At 39.3% G+C, this 19,725-nt stretch overlaps 1 protein-coding gene across 7 annotated transcripts in view; it reads left to right on the forward strand.

The window, feature by feature from the left end:
• ENOX1 (ecto-NOX disulfide-thiol exchanger 1) overlaps positions 1–19,725 on the forward strand; it is a 548,229-nt gene that overhangs the window by 513,385 nt on the left and 15,119 nt on the right. For all 7 annotated transcript variants that reach the window (XM_027873687.1, XM_027873693.1, XM_027873694.1 and 4 more), the window contains one exon: positions 10,430–10,532. In XM_027873687.1, coding sequence (XP_027729488.1) covers positions 10,430–10,532 — 103 coding nt within the window. The remainder of the gene's footprint in view (positions 1–10,429; positions 10,533–19,725) is intronic.

The raw sequence follows: 19,725 nt of genomic DNA on the forward strand, positions 1-19,725 counted from the left end.
TCAGACTATTATATGCCTAATCTGTTGCACTAATTTTTTTCACTATTTTTTTAACCAGTACCCATTAAAAAATTACTCTATTGTAGTATAGTTTGAAATCTAGCACTGTTAAATCCCTTTCATTTTGACCTATCTTTCCTCCATATGAATTTTGTAGTTATTTTTTCTAGTTCTATAAAGTAATCCTTTGGCAATTTGATTAGTATGGCATTGAATAAGAAAATTAATTTGGGTAGTATTGTCATTTTTATTATATTGGCTCATCCTACTCTTGAGCAATTAAAAGTTTTCAATAATTTAAGTCTGTCTTTATGTAGTTTGTAGTTGTATTAATGTAATTTTCATGTCTATTTTGGGAGGTTACTCTCAAGTACTTTATATATTCTGTAAGTATTTTAAATGGAATTTCACTTTCTAATTCTTGCTACTAAGGTTTATTGGTTTTGTGTAGAAAGGCTGATGATTTGTGTTGATTTATTTTATATTTTGCAAGTTTGCTGAGGTTATTGTTTCAATCAATTTTAGTTGACACTTTAAGTTTCTTTAAGCATACTATCATATCATCTACAAAAGTTATAATTTTGTTTTTTCTTATGATTATTCTCTCAATTTATTTTTCTTATCTTACCATTGTAGTCAGTATTTTGAGTAAATATTATGTTAAATAGAAGTGGTGACAATGGGAATCCTTGTTTCACCTCTGATCTTATTGGAAAGGATTCTCATTTATCTCCATTACATATATTGGTAGCTCTTGGTTTTAGATGTAAACTATTTATCATTTTAAGAAAAGGTCCAGTTTTCCCTATGTTTTATAGTATTTTTCATACTAATACTAGAAATAGATGTTGCACTTTGTCAAAAGTTTTTGTAATCATAAGATTTGTTTTTGTTTTTTCTTAATATGGTTAATTAAGTTTATGGTTTTCCTAATATTAAACTAACCTTGTATTCTTAGTATAATTCCAAACTTGTTATAGTTTATAATCTATGTGATATGTTTCATATGGCTATGAATAATCTAGGTTTCTTCCTTGAGAACTGTTTGTTCATAACTTTAGACTATTTGTTAAGGATGGCCTCTTTGCTAATATTTTATTTAAAATTTTTGCATCTGTGTTCATTGGGGATATTGGTCTATACTTTTCTTTTTCTGTTTTGATTTTCCCTGATTTAGGTTTCAAGATAATATCTGTCATAGGAGGAATTTGGTAAAATTCCTTCTTTTGCTATTTTTGCAGTCAATTTATCTAATATTGTAATTAATTGTTCTTTGAATGTTGGATGAAATTCACTTGTGAATCCATCTAGTCTTGGAGTTTTGTTTTTGTTTTTGTTTTTACCTCCTATGGAAGTTTAGTTCTACATCTCTTTAGCAATACATTCCAGAATTTTGGCAGTAATTGAAGTCAAGTTTGCTGGCCTATAGTTTTCATATTCTAGTCTCTTCTATAAATAATGTTCTTATTATTTAAAAAAGTAATCAATCTAGTCTAATGACTTTTATTCAGTTCTTCATAATCTTTCAAATATCACTGGCAGAAAATCAGCAGTCACATAATGATAATAGCTAACACTTATATAGAACCTACGATGTGCTAGGTGGAGCAGATAGGTGGCACAGTAGATAGAGCACTAGGCCTGGTGTCAGGAAGACCTGAGTTCAAATCTAGCCTCAAACACTTAGTAGTTCTGTGACCTTGTTAACTCTGTTTGCCTCAGTTTTCTCATCTGTAAAATAAGCTGGAGAAGGAAGTGGCAAACCACTTTAGTATCTTTGCCCCAAATGGGGTCACGAAGAGTCAGACACAACAACAAAAATGTATCAGGCACTGCACTAAGCACTTTACAGATAATATCTCATTTTATCCTTACAACAACCCTGAGAGGCAGATGCTATGATTATACTCATTTTACAGATGAGGTAAACTGAGGCAAACAGAGGTGAAGCAACTTACCTAAGATCACACATCCTGTAAAGGATCTGAAGTTAGATTTGAACTCAAGTCATGCTAACTCCAGTCCTGGAGATGCTCTAGCTGTATCCACTGTGCCACCTAGCTGCCTCCTACCAATTCACATCTACCATTTCTTTCAATACCAGAGGATGTAATTTATCCAGGACAGGTGACTTGAATTCATCCTTTTTAGCAAGGTGTTCCTCCACTGATATTCATTCAAATGCTTTCCACCTCTTGTTCCTGAACCCTCTTTTCAATATACAGTGCTCCGCCACTCCATCCCCTTTATCTGTTTTCTTTCTTTGAATGAGGCCTGCCCCATCTAAGACTATTTCCATATCTCTCCATAGCTCTCACCCACCAAGTCTCAGTGATACCTTCAAAGTCCGATCTGACTCCTTGAGTTAAGACTTCAAGTTCTTTTTTATTGCATAAAATAGGCATTTTGTGCCTACAACTTTTAGACCATAAGTTTTGCTTCTGGCTCCTTTCATTTAGTTTCCTATGGTCTTTTGAGTATGTCAACTGCTTTTCTCCTCTTTATATTATAGCTGTTCTCTACAGTATATCATTTAGTGAGTACTGTAGCATGGTGGGAAAACAGGCAGTTTTTTTCCATCCGCCATCTATTTCAGTTTAAAACTCTTTTCATTAGACTTCTGGAGCGCACCAAGTAAAGAAATTCTTATAACCCTTCATTAGGTAGATTTCACAGCTGTTGAAGACTCTGTTTTTCTGATATCTTAAGCTGCAGTTCAGAAATCCAAAGCCCGTTCTCAGATACCATCTTCTTAGCCGACTATTTACTTTCCTAACTGACTTTCTCTTCTTCATTCCTTGGTTTCAGTGAGGGTACACCCCAGTCATGTACCTACAGTCCTTAATTTCTTGCCCAAGACTTTATACTTTGGCAATGCTTTTTAGGTTTTTTTCTTGAAGTATCATTTATGCCCACATGAATTACCAGAAATGGGTGACAGTCATCTGTTTTGACAGTTATGAGGGGAATGTCTTTGTTATGTCTTGGTTAGACACCCCAAAAAGGTAATCAACTCCTCTATTATTATCAAGTTAACAAATACTTGCCTCAGGACATATGAGCAGGGAATCATGAACCAATCTTACTGCTTCTTCTAGTCATTACTAAATGATGTATCATTTACTAGTACTTGTGATTTCACTTTATCATGCCCTGGAAGATAAGCAGCTGCTTCCTCTTCAGAACATTCAGCTCCCTCCTCTTCAGAACATTGAGCTCCCTCCTCTTCAGAAAGAGCTTTTAAAAGTTAGGGTTTTTTTTTTTTTTTTAGGACCACAGGTGTTCCTTCAGCTTCCTTTCCTGCTCTGTGTGACTTTCTCCTATTTTTCAACTTCCTATCTTGAGTCAGACTTCCCCTCTGCTTCTTCATATCCTTTTTTTCTATTTTTAATTTTTATTTTTGCATTGAAATCCCTCTTACATCGTTTAAGGCATACTTCATTTTCCTTGATAACCTGCAGTGTACGGGGGCATTCCTTGAGCCCCTTTACCTTTTCAGCCTCCATTTTGAAATAGGTGATTAAACTTAACCTTTCAACACATCTCCTCATCCAGCACAGGTAGAGCCATCATTCTTTCCAGAATATCTCTCCTACCTGTCATTGGAGCAGAAGTTCCTAAATAGTAAATTATTCCCAGTTGAAAGTTGACAAGAATTCTGAGTCGTCTATATCTCATCTTTTACCTCATCAGAGGAAATGGTTTTTGTGTTTTAACTTCAAAGAAAAAAGGTGAGACATTATCAAATAAACATTAAGTGCTCTGGGCCCTCTAGACCATAGATTTACCCTCCTCTACAACCTCACAAAGTAGTCTTATGAAATGTTAGTATTTGCATGAAATTTCCTCTTAACCCCTAGGGGTGAGAAACAAGCCTTTATGACAAGCTTGATCTAGGTTCTTCCAGTGGATGGGAAAATCTCTTGGAAATTATTAACATTGATGAGCTCTCAGTATATGTTCCCCTCTTATTGCCTCTCATTTGTGGAGGCAAAAGCCAGATATTAGGAAATGAAAATAGGAATGAGTGTCAAGGGAATAGGTACTGAAGTCTGGGTTCAAGAAGCTTGACCTTGAAATGAATGAGTGGAGGAGAATGGTAACTAGACAGATAGCAGGTGCAAATGAAGAGGTTTTTTTTAGAAGATAGGAGATCCTTGGCTCAGCCCTTTTCCTAAAACAATGCCAGCTCAGTAAACTCCTGAAGGAAATCCATCCACAGTAAAAAGAGTTGAGTCATCTTTTGTCATCCTTCCAAATAATTGATGGGGACTTTTAGAGAAGAAAATTCAGCAGCAAGTAACTAACCCATTAAGAAGTCTTAAAAAGACTATGGCATCTGGCTTCCTGATATTGAAAACCTTTTTTCTCTGGGCCCTTAATGACTCTTTTCAAATATCAGAGAAATTGGAGTTAAGAGTTAGAGTTAGAAAAGATTTATTAGGTCATCTTGTTCATTCTCCTGCACTGATTCAGAATTGTTACCTGTAGCGCATTTCCTAGTCTCATGTGCTTTTTACAGTCTCAAGTAAATGGTATTCTCACCACTTCCTTTGGAAGACTATTTCACAGTCCAATACATCCCTCCATGAGGAAGCTCTTCAATCCTCAGCCTAATATTTTCTTCTTACTTTATGGTTCATACACCATTAGCATTTTCTTCTTTCACCGTATTCTTCCCATCCGCATTCATGTCTATTTCAGACATCCTAAGCATCCATTCTGATGCATTTATTGTGCATTGTGAAATTCGTTGCACATTGCATCTTTCAGGGTCAGAGGATGTTAACCCAGTTAAAGTAGGAAGTATCTTCCTAATATAAGAAATAGATCATCGAAATAAATATTCTTTTGAATGTTCACATTATCTTAAAATCATGGTTCTACTATGGAAAACAAAAGTAATTATTTCATGTTCCTTGAGTAGTTAAAGCAAGGAATACTTATGTTGAAAACAACCAGGGTTTGATTTGTCAACTCTATAAAATCTTCCAAAACCTTCAGGATCTGAATTCAGCTTGATTAGCAATGATGGAGCTCAGATGACAAATATTACCCAATAGATATTATAGGCTATGGTCTGCTATAAATAGAAACAGGTGAGTGGGAGAAGAAAGTTGCTGGAGTTTAGTTAGTGTTTTGTAGTAGTTATATCAATAGCTAATGATGATAAATATCTGACTTAATTTTAGTATGTTAATAAGACTAATATTCAATAATATTCAAACTGAATTCAAATTAATCTTTCTCCAAAGAAGTTTCCAGATCATCAAAATAACCCAGTGATTTAGAGAGTAAAGGCAATATAGATTAGGAAAAATGGGCCTCTAAAATTATTATGCTAAACTCTCTAGTAAAAGGCCCCTCATTTTGTTGTTGTTGATGTTCGGTCACGTCAAACTATTTGTGATTCCTTTGGGGTTTTTTTTTTTTTTTTAGGCAATTGGGGTTAAGTGACTTGCCCAGGGTCACACAGCTAGTATGTGTCAAGTGTTTGGTCTGAGGCCAGATTTGAACTCAGGTCCTCCTGACTTAAGGGCTGGTGCTCTATCCACTGCGCCACCTAGCTGCCCCCCTTTGGGATTTTCTTGGAAAAGATACTGGAGTGGGTTTACCATTTCCTTCTCCAGTTCATTTTACAGATGAGGAAACTGAGGCAAACAGGGTTAAGTGACTTGCCCAGGGTCACACAGTTAGGAAATGGCTGAGAGCAGATTTGAATTCAGGAAGATGAGTCTTCCTGACTCTAAGCCCTGCACTCTATCCACTGTGCTACCTGGCTGCTTCTCACCTTAATCACATCCTAATGCTTAATTGTATTTATTCTCAGTCTTTACCATATAACATCAAAGCTAACCTGCTAAATCAATTCAGTGAAAGTCTACTATGCACAAAACACTTTTAAATACTATAAAAATTAAACCAATGCAATGGGGTATCCATATTGTTGCCCTGTGCCTTCTACACTCTGAGGGAGCCAGGGCCTTGGGCGCTGGGCAGGGCTACTCTCAGGCCCTGGACCTCCTCATCCTAGTCCTGAGGCAGCTCCAAGACCCAAGCACATAGCTCTATGTCTCATTGCCAGCTCAGTGGGTAACGTGGGGCCTGAGCTCACACTGCCACTCAATAAAGGTGAAGTCAGGAAAGTCTTAGACAAGTTTTACAAGAGGAAAGAAATGCACAGATGGGGCACTGACTCCAGCCTGGATGTTCAATGGATGATCTCTTCCCATTTTTCATGAGACCCATAAAGCAGATGTCCCCTATGGCTGACTTATAAAATAAAATCAGCAACTTAGAATTTCCACTTAAGGTACCCAGAAGCCAGATCAATTCGGGAAAATAGTGTTTCATGCTGGCCCTACCAACAATGTCAAAACTCACCTTACTATCCAGACATACCTGGCTGCAAAGCCTGGAATTTATTGTGGCCCTTTATAGCTGTTGGCTTTAAACCCTGTTTGTTAAACCCCTTATGAAGTGGCCATGATTAATAAAATTCAGATATTTAAAGACCCAGCTAGAGGATGGGCCTGGATCAAAGCACTCCTAGGACTCTTTATGGAAGAAACCCATTTGTGTGGAGAAGCTGCTGCTATTGATATGGTGACGGAGCTGATGTACACCATGGAGAGGAAGTGGAGACTTACCCCCATCACTGTGTGAAATCATGCTCTCCAGTGTTTACATAACCTTCGGCCGGGGGACTGCAGTATCAGTTTTAGCAAGAGTGACATTTGCTCTGTGAGTCAACAGATTGAGATTCAGGGATTGGAGTCTGCTGTTATCTATGGCAGCTCCCCCACTGGATCAAGATCTCATCCAGCATATTCCTCTAAGCCTCCAGGTGAGGTACTTCTTCTGCACAGTCCCCATCAACAAGAAGTAGCCATTTGTCTGCACTTACCTGTTGAGTTTGTGAGGCAGTACAGTACTGCTCAAAAAATTCTATTGACTCCCCATTGCCTCTATAGATATTTACTCTTCTGTTTGACATTTAAAACCTTTCATAATCTACCTCAAACCTATCTTTCTATGTATGGTCCCATCCCCACGCTCTGTAGTCTAACCAAATCACACTTTTAGTTGTTTTTCACCTGCAACACAAAATGACTTTGTACTGACCATCTCTCATGCCTGGAATACACTCCCTCCACACCTCTGACTTTTAGAATCCCTAGTTTCGTGAAAACTTTCCTACACTCCCAGGTAGGACTTCCTTCTTCCCTAAAAAGAATCTTTGGTTTAAATTGTATCTGTTTTATAGATATGGTCTTCTCCGATAGAAAACAAGCTTCTTGATAGCAGGTATTGTTTCATTTTCTTCCCCATGTATCTCTGGTATCACAGCACCTGGTACACAGTAGGCAGTTTGTAAATGTTTGATTGATTGGTTGAGTCCATTTAGGCTTTTGTCCCTACAGTAGCAAGCAGGTTATTCCATATTGCCATGATGAAGGTTTTAGGTCCAAATCCTTGTCTTTCCTTGCATACCTCTTTTGAGTCCTGCCTTATGAATTCAAGGTTCAATCCAGACTTAGTTGAAAATACATACTACATGACAAAGAAAACCAAGAATTTCCTCCTGCAGCTAAGCGCCGAGTCTCCCAGTTCCTTCAGAGCTATACAAGTTGTTAACTTGCTTCACTGTTAGTGGTCCATGGTGGCGAATGAATGGCCAAAACATAAACTATGCTTGTCTGTGAGTTGTTTCCCTAAAAAAAAAGACTTCAGCTCATTGATTGAGAAGTTATGGATGCATCTCCTTTTTTTTTATTTTTCTTCACCTCCCTTCACCCCACCTTGGTTTCTCTTTTTCCCAAGTGGGCAATAAACAATTTGAACACATACCTTACTTTCAGGACCATCATTCATAAGTAAATCAATAAAACTCACTGAGCCTTCCCTATACTGAGACATTCTCTTTCCTTTGGTTTCCAATGCTTAGCAAAGTGCCTGGTATATAGTAGGTGCTTCATAAATGATTGATTTTTGATTCTGGCTCAGAAGTCAGTAAAACGTGACATATGCCCATTTGGTTGGACTCAGCATCATTGGTCTTTGCCATTTCCTACTTGTTCCTTGAAAGTGTGGATGACTGTGTCTCTTTTACTTCCCTTAATTAATCAGTTATTCTTCACTCCTCAGTGGGCCCCAAGACACTGCCCTACCCACTCTTGTGCACCTCTTCCCTACTCAACTCAAAATGGCAATTCAGATGTCATCATTTATTATCCAGGATATAAATGTATCTGCCTGTCCTGAAAATACAAACCATACTTGGCCCTAGAGTTTATTTGTGTTTCTCTTAATTAACACGATCTTGTGTTTATTAGGCTCCCCTGGTCCACCAAATCTCTTTTGTTATGAGACCACTGGAGAGTCATAGTCCTCACTCAGCTTTACCTTCCTTCTCCCTTCCTAGGCACAAAAATCTGGGTCTGTTTCCCCCTGGGAATTGGCTGTTCTTAACCATTCTGAAGAGCCTGTTATTGATAGAGCTCTGCAGGCTGCCTGACCCCTACTAGCTCAGGGAGAGTGAGTGAACTCATAATCTTTCTCAAGCTCTAATTGAGACAGCATAATCAGGAATCACCATATGCTGCCTCATCCCAAAGGAAATGAGTCCTTTCCCTGGGCTGGTTCTATACAAAATGTTCTGTTCTGATCCACATAAACTTGTGAATCTGTTCTGTGTTTTTAAGTGCTTTGCTATGTGACAGTCAGTTCCATTACTGGTATGTCCCTTGTACACCCTGCGAATCAGCCTGTGATCATGGATTCACCCGTGATTGGAACCTAATGGTCTTTAACTCATAAGTCTAAACCCACCAAAAAACATTTACTCAACACCCAACGAACCCATGTTCCCTACCAACACCTGCCCCTCCATCAGTCTCAGTCCTCTTTTGATACCCATAAGTCAACAAATCTCCTCTTCTATATGCTAAATTATCTATTCTTTCCTCTCTAAACCTCCTTCACTCTCATTTCTGGTTTACTCTTGGTTCATTCTTTACAATTTACCAATCCTTTTAATTGACCACAAATGATCATTTAATATCTCTGATGACCTTTATTTCCTTTCCATATCCTAAATCTCTACCTTCCAATTGATTACAACCCCAGAAACAACTGCCCTTCTACTTTTTCCACCCTCCATTAAATTATCCCTTCTATGTGCCTTCTCCCAAAATCTAGTGATTTCTCCGCCTCTCCACTGGACTCCCAGTCTCCTGGTTTTTCATTCATCGATTTCACTTTAAAGATTAACTTGTTTTGAACTATATCCTTTCCCTCTAAGATTCAACCACACTTGTTATAGAAGCTGCTTCTTTCTATTGGATAGCACCAGATAGCCTTACTAACCAGTAGATAGAACTTCAAGTACTGGAGTTGAAATCAGGAAAATCTGAGTTCAAATCCTGCCTCATTAAGTGATACCTCCCCCCCCCACCCTTTGTCAAGTCATTTAACCTCTCTCAGCTTCAATTTCCTGATTTGTAAAACAGGGTTAATAATAGCACCTACCTAGGATTGTCATGAGGATAAAATGAGATAATATATGTAGAATTCTTTACAAACTTTAATAAATGTCATCTATTATAATTATTATTACTACCCCACAAAGATAAGGCTGTTCTTTGTTTACCCATAAAGCTTATGCACATGTAGTGAGATTGAATAGGTCTGGAAGTACATGAATTAAATCTTTTCCTTCTTCTTTTTTTTTTTTTTAAACCATGAGTGCCTTTAAAAAGAACTATAATAGTTTGGCCTTGATGTTTTAATATGTTACTGGCTTATTGTACAAATTCTTCGTTTTTAGTTTCCAAAAGAAAAGAATTTTCCAACCTTGTCTTTATCTACCTTCTGCAGTAGTGTCTAAGGATCTTTCCACACTTGACTTCAACCACAAGAACAACAATTACATCAAAACTTCCCATTACCTCGGTCTTCCAACAGCCTCTATTTTCATAGACACACACACACTCTCTCTCTTTCTCCCTCTCCCAAGTAACTAGCACAGTATTATAAATCAGTCTGCAGTGTGGTTGCCAGAAAAGTTTCCATTCATACTCAAAATAACAATGGTCCTAAAAGTAACACCAGCCCCATTTAAATATGGTTTCTGTTAACAGAGTTTAATCGGAACATGAACAAAGCTTGAAATAAGTAGTGACAAATTTGACGCTTGGACAGAGAGTTACTCTGTGAGGTGGTTTCTGCAGGACAGAGACTGAGTTTCAGAATTGCTTCTCTGCTATTCAGGAAATAGATCATTTATTCAGCAATGGTTGGTCCCCAGCTTTAACTAAAAGTAAATCAAAAAGCTTCTTATATAGATAGCACTTAAAAGAACAGGCAAGTTTTGGTCAAAATGTAAGAAATTTACATGAACCTATATTTTGTTTTTTCTTCTTAAAAGGAAATCAATGTGCTGACTGTGGCGTTGGTCAACCAAGACCGAGAGAACAATACTGAGAAACGCACTCAAGGCTTGAAGTCGGAGAAGGAGGCACTACTCATTGGTAAGGCAGCTCTACCTTCCTCGTGCCTTGTAAGAATACAACAGGTCAAAGGCCAGATGAAGATAAGCCCTTCAGTTTACACCCACGCAAGCTGAGACACAGTTAGGGAAGCATCCATAGGCTAGAATCACTGAGTGTTGGAGCCAGAAGGTATCTTAGAAATCCTCTAGGCCACCCCCCCCCCCAATCCCCTCACAGGACAGACAAAGAGCAAAAGTACATAAAGGTTAAATGATTTGCCCGTGGTCAAGCAGCTAGTTAGTGGAATATATTTCACAACAGGTTCAGGCCTAGGGTGCTGCCTCTCATTTTACTGCTTTTTAGGGGAAATGAAGTCTGACCTTTAATCTATTCTAAAAGAAATAGAGATTTAATACTTTCAAATACACATAGCAAAGAAATGACAACAAAGTATTACCAAGAGGACCTTTGAACCCAGGTTTAATGAAAAAATTACAATTAGCACATTAATTTTTAAAATAGTAATGGAGGCTAGTGACTACTAGCCTCCATTTTTTTTCCTCTTTAAGTCAAGTGGAACCAAGATTGTATTCAATGTTTAATAAGCAACTAGCTCTCCAAAAACACTTGGTATACTTCTTAAGTTTACTCTGTATCAGTAATATTTTCTCCATCACTTTCTTAAATCTACACAATCAAAACAATAAATCAAGCCCTGATTTGTATTGTTTCCTGATTTCCAAGATGGTAGTGCTCACATTGAAAAATTGAACAGTCCGCTCTTGTAAGTCCAGTAAGAGCTGGCTCCAGGACACCCCTCCTTGGAACCAACCCAGTCTTGTTTTCAGTAAGAAAAGTTTTTCTTCACAAGATTGCCAAAGTAAACCAGCTCGTTCCAAATTATTATAAGTGTCAGGTTAGCAGATTCCAGAGTAATGAGGCTTTTGCCGCGCTATCTCTGGACGTTACTTGGTGATCTAATAAAGAAATGAAATCTGCAAGGCTGAACTAATTTGCCCATTAGGATCATAAATAATAATCAGCGGCATTTCTATCATTTGTTTAAGCTTTACTAAGTGTTTCACAATACATTAACTCATTTGAGCTCCCCAACAACCCCATCAGTAGTAGAGACCAGAGGTACTAGTATCTCCGCTTTCCAGAGGAGGAAAAGTTAACAGTTATTTGCCCAAAGTCATGCCCTGAGGAAAGGAGGGAGTCAATATTCAAACCTACCCTCTCTAATTTGGAGTATAGCAAGCTTTCCTTGATAGCATCAGCTTTTGTATAACAAATCTCTCAAGTTTACAACCACCTCCATGAGAAGTTCCCAAACCATGCATCCTGAGATCCTGGGTGAGGCCCAAAGACTCCCTCAGATTCATGGCCTTTTAAGAATTCTCCTGACCTGAATCTGGACAGAGTATGTGTGGACCGTCGGCAGAGTTTTAAAAGTTGCCTCCCTACATTCCCTGAAGACATCAGAGACAGTTTGACCTGTAGAAAGAGTATTCATTTATTCTTTCAACATTTATTAAGTACCTACTGTGTACATGGGGGGGACAAAAAATGAAATAGTTCCTGTCCTCAAGGAGCTTACATTCTACCAGGAAGAAACAACATGTACACATATAAGAAAATATAAAACACACACAAAATAAATAGGAAATAATTGCAGATGGGATAGCACTAGTAGCTAGGGAGCAAAAGATTTACTGACACATTGTCATTCACCAGAGTTTACTTTCTGTGGCTCCATTGTTAAAACTAGGTTGTATTCATTCAACAAAAAGAATTCTTGGTAAAACCTGTTTCTCTTCCTGTCATCAGCCCATAAAGGTGTCTACTATCTATCTCCCTTCACTGTAATACACGTGATTTGACTTATCACAAAAGAAGTACATATTTCACAGTGAGCAGTATTTTCTGGCATTCAAATATATAGGGGATAGGGACCAGATCGGTGATGTTATCACTATAGGGAATTTCCAAGTGAGGAAACACTCTCTACCAATGCTGATCAGCACCCTTCTCTGCAACTTATGGTCTTAAAGAGTTGCCTAGAGCTCTGAAAGGTTAAGTCAAGCCCACGGTCACATACGTGTCAGAGGCAGGTCGACAACCCAAGACTTTCTTGACTCTAAGACCAACTCTTTATCCATTGCACCATCCTGCCTCTCTTAAAATAGGTACATTTAGAAAAAGGCAATGTTTAAAAGTGTCCCTCATTATGAGTTGACCCTAAGTAACTGCCTGATCTCCATTCTAAGCTTTATTCTTCAGTGAAATGAGACCTCTGCAAGGTATACTCAAGAGTGTAATTAACATTAGCCTTGAGATCTTGGAAAGGGTAGATTTAGACCCAAAAATGACTTGGTGCTGGGCTGTACCTACAAGACTTCTTTGACTCCAAATCCAGACCCGCAGCTAGGCTGGGTGATAAAAATAAACTGGTTATTTGAGAGAGGGAGGGGAGAGGAAACAACTGCTTTTCACCTAGCTATGGCCGGTGACAGTAAGCAGGCATCAATTTCAATTTCCTGTCTAGTCTGGTCACATCAAAAGCCAGGCTCCTGAAGATCATATGTCTGTTAGGACATTGACTCCAAAAGGAAAGATAACTAACCTCCATAAAATTATTAATTTCTTTCATTAAGGATGTGTGAGTATTGTGTATGAAATGTGTGCTTGGGGCTTTAAATCCCTGTATTCCTACTATTAGGATGAATGAAGTTTAAAAGGCACAGAACTCTTGGTTGTGAGAAAGGGAAGAGCCCATCCTTCCTCTGTGATCCATAGTATTGATCTGAGCCCAGGCTTGGCAGTGAGTCTAGCTCAGGGTTCCAAGTTTTGATTGGCTCCTCAGTTGCATGGTTAAGAGTGAGCAATGAGATCACTGCTCATGTTAGACAAATGGCTTTTCCATATTTGGTTATCTGGCAAAAGTAGCTCCTAGTTGCATTTTCAAGGCGCCGCATACTCGCACCTCAAAATGACAGGTACACCGGGCCTTTAAGAAGCTGGCTCAGAAGGAATTAAATTTAAAAGATAGTCCAAACTTCATCCATCATACATAGATTTTTCAACTACAGGGTTATTGAATATGACATCAGCTTAGAGATACTCCAAAGAAAACCAATTATTTTTCTCTCCAGTGATATACAGCTATAATAACATGCCAGGCACAAGCCTTATAAGACATGCTGATCTTCTCTCAGTTCTAGGAACCCCAAAGTGAACCCACATATTGTTGATAACTGGCTTATTCTTATACTGGAAAATATGTCAAGTTTTGACAAATATTTTTCTTCTGTTCATTGGGACAAAGGGGCAGTTTCCCCCATCAGGGCTTTAGGGAATGAATGAACCTATAACAAACTGCTTTACTCTATATACTTCCCTACAGTATAATCTGAGGTCAAGAGAGGGCTTTGGTCTTTCTTGAGTTTCCTCCCTCCTTTCATAGGTCAGTTCCTCTGAACTTCCATTGGAAGGATACAGTCTACTGATGCCATTATCAATATTGTTAATTGAGTTAATTGTGTTATTTATGTTACCTGAGACCTTAAAACCCACTCTTATTAGGTGCCTACTGTGTACATTGGGGTCACAGAGACAGAAATTAAATAGTCCCTGCCCTCGAGGAGCTTGCATTCTACCAGGAGGAAACAACATATACATGTATAAGAAAATGCAAAAAACACGCAAAGTAAATAGGAAATAATTGTAGAAAGGATTAACACTAGCAACTGAGGAGCAACTGATTTACCAACTCTGAGCAAGGTGGTGTCATCACAGAATTACCATGCTTCTGAACCACACACTATGCATTCTATGACTATTAGTAACTGAAGGTATAAAATATGCTGAGATTAGGAAAGGCATACCCTACTTACTCCCTTCTATCCTCTGCCCTTGTTCACACATCACACTATCAGCATTCAGCTCTAGCTTATGATGCAATTAACCAGTGGGTGTTTAGCATCTCTACCCAAAACTAACCACATGTAAAATGTATAGATGAAAAAGTGATGGGCTTACTCATGTGTCAAGAGCAAGGGTAACGCTCCATGCGCTCTTTGGTATCACTGTAGTATTAAGACAAAGCAAGGAATGTCCCTCTCTCAACTCCCATGGTAAACCCAGGAGAGGAGATGGACAAGAATCCCACAAGATGGGCAGATGTAAATGGGATGCGATCTACATCTTTGGAAGGAATGTCACATCAGCAACATCACAGATCTATTTGGATATATTTGAGTATGTTTTCTATTTATTTGTGTATTTGTGTACATGTTTTTCCCCTCAGGAGAATGTAACCTCCTTGAGGGAAAGGACTATTTCATCTTTGTCTTTGCATCTCCAATACCCAGCATATGTTGTTTTTCAGTCATTCAGTCTCGTCCGACTCTTCATGACCCCCTGAAACAACTTTTCCTGGTGTTTTCTTGGCAAAGATGCGGGAGTGGTTTGCCATTTTCTTCTCCAGCTCATTATACAGATGAGAAAACTGAAGTGACTTGCCCAGGGTCACATAGCTAATAAGTGTCTGAGGTCTTTTTTGAACTCAGGTCTTCCTGACTCCAGATCCAGTGTTCTATCTGCTGATCCACTTAGCTGCCTACCTGGCATATAGGAAGTGCTTAGTGAATGCTTATTTCTGGTTTTGGCATAGTCTATAGGGCTACATGAATTTTTTATAAATAGCCAAATCAAGTAGGGATTGGGACAGGGCAATAACAGTCATTGAACAACCCTCCTAAAACATTAAGTTATAGTCAACTCTTGCTTTTTCAGGGCATTTGCTTCTCACTGTCAGCCCTTTCAGGCACCTCCCCACACCCTGCCTTTGCTAGCTTCTTACTAGTAAAATTGGGGTAAGGGCCAGGAAGCAAAGCTCAGAATAAAATGTTTACTGGGAAGTTGATTAATGTGAAACCCTGGAATGATCAGTGATTTAGTTTTTCCTTGGTGTCCTCTATTGCCCCTTATTCTGCCAATTGCAAATGAATTATTTTTAGTTAGAAAAAAACGTGCCTATGATTTAGGCTTGCTGAGCAGCCCCAATCCCTATAAACTTAAATCCATGTTAACTAGAAGATAGGCAGCAGAGTCCATTAGGCAAAGGGACCTCGCAAAAGAACTAACCACGGTAACAAAATGGCTCAGTAAGAGCCATAGGTTATACTCTGCCTTTTCTTTGTAACATATGTCCAAGTATGCTGAAAATTGTTCCCCCATCCCACCCCAACCACCCCAGTCCTACTGACAATATGTACTTTGTGACTTGGGCCCCAAATCCTTGGAGCTTCCAAAGCTAAAATGTTGCTTGGGATGGAGGAGGACATTTGCCTATATCCAAAACTGCCATGGGTCTGAAGAGGCGGGAAACCTAAATGGAGCGAGGGTGATTCCTGCTCTAATGAACCCCGAGCAGTTGGAATGATTGATATGCTCGGCCAAAGAAGCCTTCTTCCCCAACCCTGGCCTCTCTAAAAAGCACCCTTAGAGTAACTGGAACCTCCAGGAGGCCACAGTCGTGAACCCCAGGTCCTGCTCTAGCCCAGGCTGATTCTACAGGAGAGCTTTAAAATGACTCAGGGTAGAAGTCGACAGGAGAACATTTTATGATCAGGCAGCACAAACAGATAGAAACAGTGGAATGTGGGCACTTTGAGGACAGGGACTGTTCCATGTTTGTCTTTCTGTGCCCAGTGTAGTACCTGGCTCAGAACAAAGCCACACCACCATTGGTGCCCCCATCAGTTCAGTCCTATGATCTGGTAGTCACCAGAGGATATCAGAATGCGGCATAATAGTTACCAAGGATGTGCATTAGTATAAGACTTGATACTGTAGCTGTGGAAGGGTAGGGAGGCATGCCCCATGACTTACATGTCCTACATCCATGTGAGCTCCACAGTACTGAAAAGACAATTTCCCAGACAATAAGATGTTCTAAATTCTTGGTAGCCAGGTAGCAGATACAGTGAGTGACTTAAAATCAGGAGGACCTCAGTTCAAACCCTGCCTCTTACACTTATTAGGGGCATGACCCTAGGTAGGTCACTCAACCTCTGATTACCTCAGTTTCCTCAACTATAAAATTGGGAAAATAATAGCACCAAACTCATAGGGTTGTTGGTGAGGATCAAATGAAATAATATTTGCAAAACACTTAGTACAGTTCCTAATTTGTAGTAGGCACTTAATAAATGCTTATCCCATCCATTAACCTCTGTCTGCTTCAATTACCCCATTTATAAAATGAAAATAATAACAACTACCTTCCAGGGTTGTTGAGAGGATAAAATCAGATAACACATGTAAAGTCCTTTATAGAACCTTATAGTTCTAATATATTCACTATTATGGGTGGTATTATTACTTTTTTTTGTTGTTTAGTTATTTTTCATTGGTGTCCTATTCTTTGTGACCCTATTGGGGGTTTTCTGGGCAAAGATACTGGAGTGGTTTGTCATGAGTTTCTCCAGCTCATTTTGCGGTTGGGGAAACTGAGACAAATAGAGTTCAGTGACTTGCCCAGGGTCATACAGCTAGTAAGTGCCTGAGGCCGGATTTGAACTCAGGTCTTCTTGATTCAAGACCAGTTTGCTAGCTGGCTGCCATTATTATTTATTACTTGCAAATCCTCAAAATTGTTCATCCTTATAGAAACAAGTTTGCCTCAGCAGAAAATCAGGCTTGCCAGATTTACTTATGAATGGTTCATGGAAGCAAGTCCTTTGCTTTGGATATGTAGGTACATACCCATTATGTATCTTGTACATAAAACTGATGAGGTCAAGGTCACTCACTTATTTTTCTTTTCTGTCAAATTGGAATCAACAAGCCTTTGCCTATTTCAGTTACTCTCCCGCCTTTTGTTATTTGCAACGAACATGGGAGCAGCCACAGAACCATAACTCTAAAGTTGGAAGGGATCTAAGAGGACGTCTAGGCCAACCCCATAATATTATAGAGGAGAATATTCATTGCCTCCCTAATGAAAACAGAAGGAGTTATGCTCTAGTGCCTCCTTGTGGCACGGAGGTGACCTTGGCTTCTCAAAGATTATGCTACACGAATACAAGAGCTACGTAGTTCCTGCCGAGCCGGAAAGACTGAGTTTGGGCTTGTTAATGAGCTATTATTGATCTATCATCCAAGCATCAGCATAGCCAAGTCCAAAGAGGCTCGTGTCCGTGTTGGCATCATGGTAATAATTCTTTTGGGCCACATCATTCAACTCCCCAAGACTGTCCTCTGAGTCTTAGAGGGATTGAGCTCTACATTGCTAAAAGGGAAGAAGCATGCACAATAATGACACTGAGTGTCCTTTAAGTATTTAGGTCTGAAGTGAGTCCTCAGTAGAGGAAATCCAGCCCTCAAGATTGCTTCTGGTTTGGGAATTGCTGAGGCTTTTCTCGGTGGTTCAGTCTCCTTTTCCACTTAGCACTTGTGAGGACAGCTTGACATGCAAAAGGATGAGTTTTCAACAGGTCATTTTAAAGTAGATTTTTATGTTCAACAGTTCTACGTTCACGCCCTCATTAGGTCAGTCTGACATAGCACAGAGTGGTACAATGCCAAAAATTCTTGAGTTTTTGAACGTCTGTTCATTTCACAGTATAGGTCACATGCTGGATTTGGCAGGTATTGGAGGTGTGGGGGATGTAATGGTTCAGTACTTTTGATTCCAACCCAGATCCTTGGAGTTCTATGAAGCTGGACACTTCTGGACATTGTTAAAATAGAGAATGAAGCAGAACTTAGGCTGATAGATATCTGGCTCTAGCCCAGTTTAGGTTAATAGCTCTGGGAAGATGGTCACACTAGACAGCTGGTTCCTTATCACTTTATTATCTCCTGCTTGTTATATAAACTAAGAGATATAAAATCAGAAAACTTTAGATGTGGAAGGGACTTACAGAACATTTTGTCCCACCCCTGAATCTTACAGAAAAAGGACTGGACACCCAGGGAGTTCAAGTGACTTGCTATCATCCTGCTATCCTAATAACCCAGTCATACCTAGCATTGCTAGTCATAATTTTAAACTTGCACATAGGTGGAATCAGTAATGTCCATAGAGCTTTCAGTGTTCATAAATCCATCCTTCCTCAGTGTCTGAGCTGATAAATGTACTCTAACTCCTTACTGTTGGACCATCTTGTTTAACTATCAGCCATCCTGCCATCTGCCAGCTTCTCAAGGCCCTCTTTGCCTACTTACCTGAGTTCTTTTTGCCCTGACTCCTCCCATACCCCATTATTCTCTACTTGACTTGCTTGTTTGCCACCCCCTGCCCAAATAGTAAATGTTAGGGTGAAGGATGCCTAGTTGGTAAGGTAGCTTAATAAAGGATGAGACAGGAAAAAATTCACTGATCATATAAGTGGCAAGCAGTGTGGAAAGGGAGAAGAGAAGAAAGGGAGGGAGGGAATTATGGAAGGGAGAGAGGAAGGAAAGAAGGAAGGAAGGAAATGAGGGAGGGAGGGAGAAAGGAAAGTAGGGGAGGAAGGAAAGAAAGAAGGAAGGGAGGAAGGAAAGAAAGAAAGAAGGGAGGAAGGAAAGAAGGGAAGAAAAGAGGGAGGGAAGGAAGGAAGAAAGGGAAGGGGAGGGAGGGAACTATGGGAGGAAGGAAGGAAGAAAATGAGGGAGGGAAAGAGGAAGGGGAAGTAAGGGAGGGAGGAAAGGAAGAGAGAAAGGAAAGAAGGTAAGGAAGAGAGGGAGGGAGGGAAGGAAGGAAGGAATTATTAAGTGGAAATAAAGAAGGTAGTAGACTTTGGGGTGGGAAATGCCTTTTTTAGGGTGACATTTGAGGAGACATGCTAAGAAGGGTTGTGTTGTAAACAGGAGTATTTTCTCAGTTACTTTTTTTTTAAGGTATTTAAGCAACTTTACAGGAAAAAAAAAATCTAATCAGCATTAAACCTTAAACTGATTCTATCCCTCTATATTCTCTTCTACATTGATTCATGATGTGAGTATATCCTCCACCTATGCAGATCACAATCCATCCATGCTTGTTCATCCAATGAACTCTTTTTCAACGCCTCCCACAAGTTTGCCCAGGGGCTCCACCCAATGTCCTGGGGACCTTCCTTGTTGGATTTTTTTCCTTGACATTGTAAGGTCTGTTGCTTGTCTCTTGTTCTTTCCATTGCCCATCTTTTCAGCTCATACATTTCTCTGATGACATCTTTTGCTCTAGTTTCCTTTTGTAATT

The sequence above is a fragment of the Vombatus ursinus genome, unplaced genomic scaffold, assembly GCF_900497805.2.
Source record: "Vombatus ursinus unplaced genomic scaffold, bare-nosed wombat genome assembly UNPS02014802.1, whole genome shotgun sequence".
NCBI lineage: Eukaryota > Metazoa > Chordata > Mammalia > Diprotodontia > Vombatidae > Vombatus > Vombatus ursinus.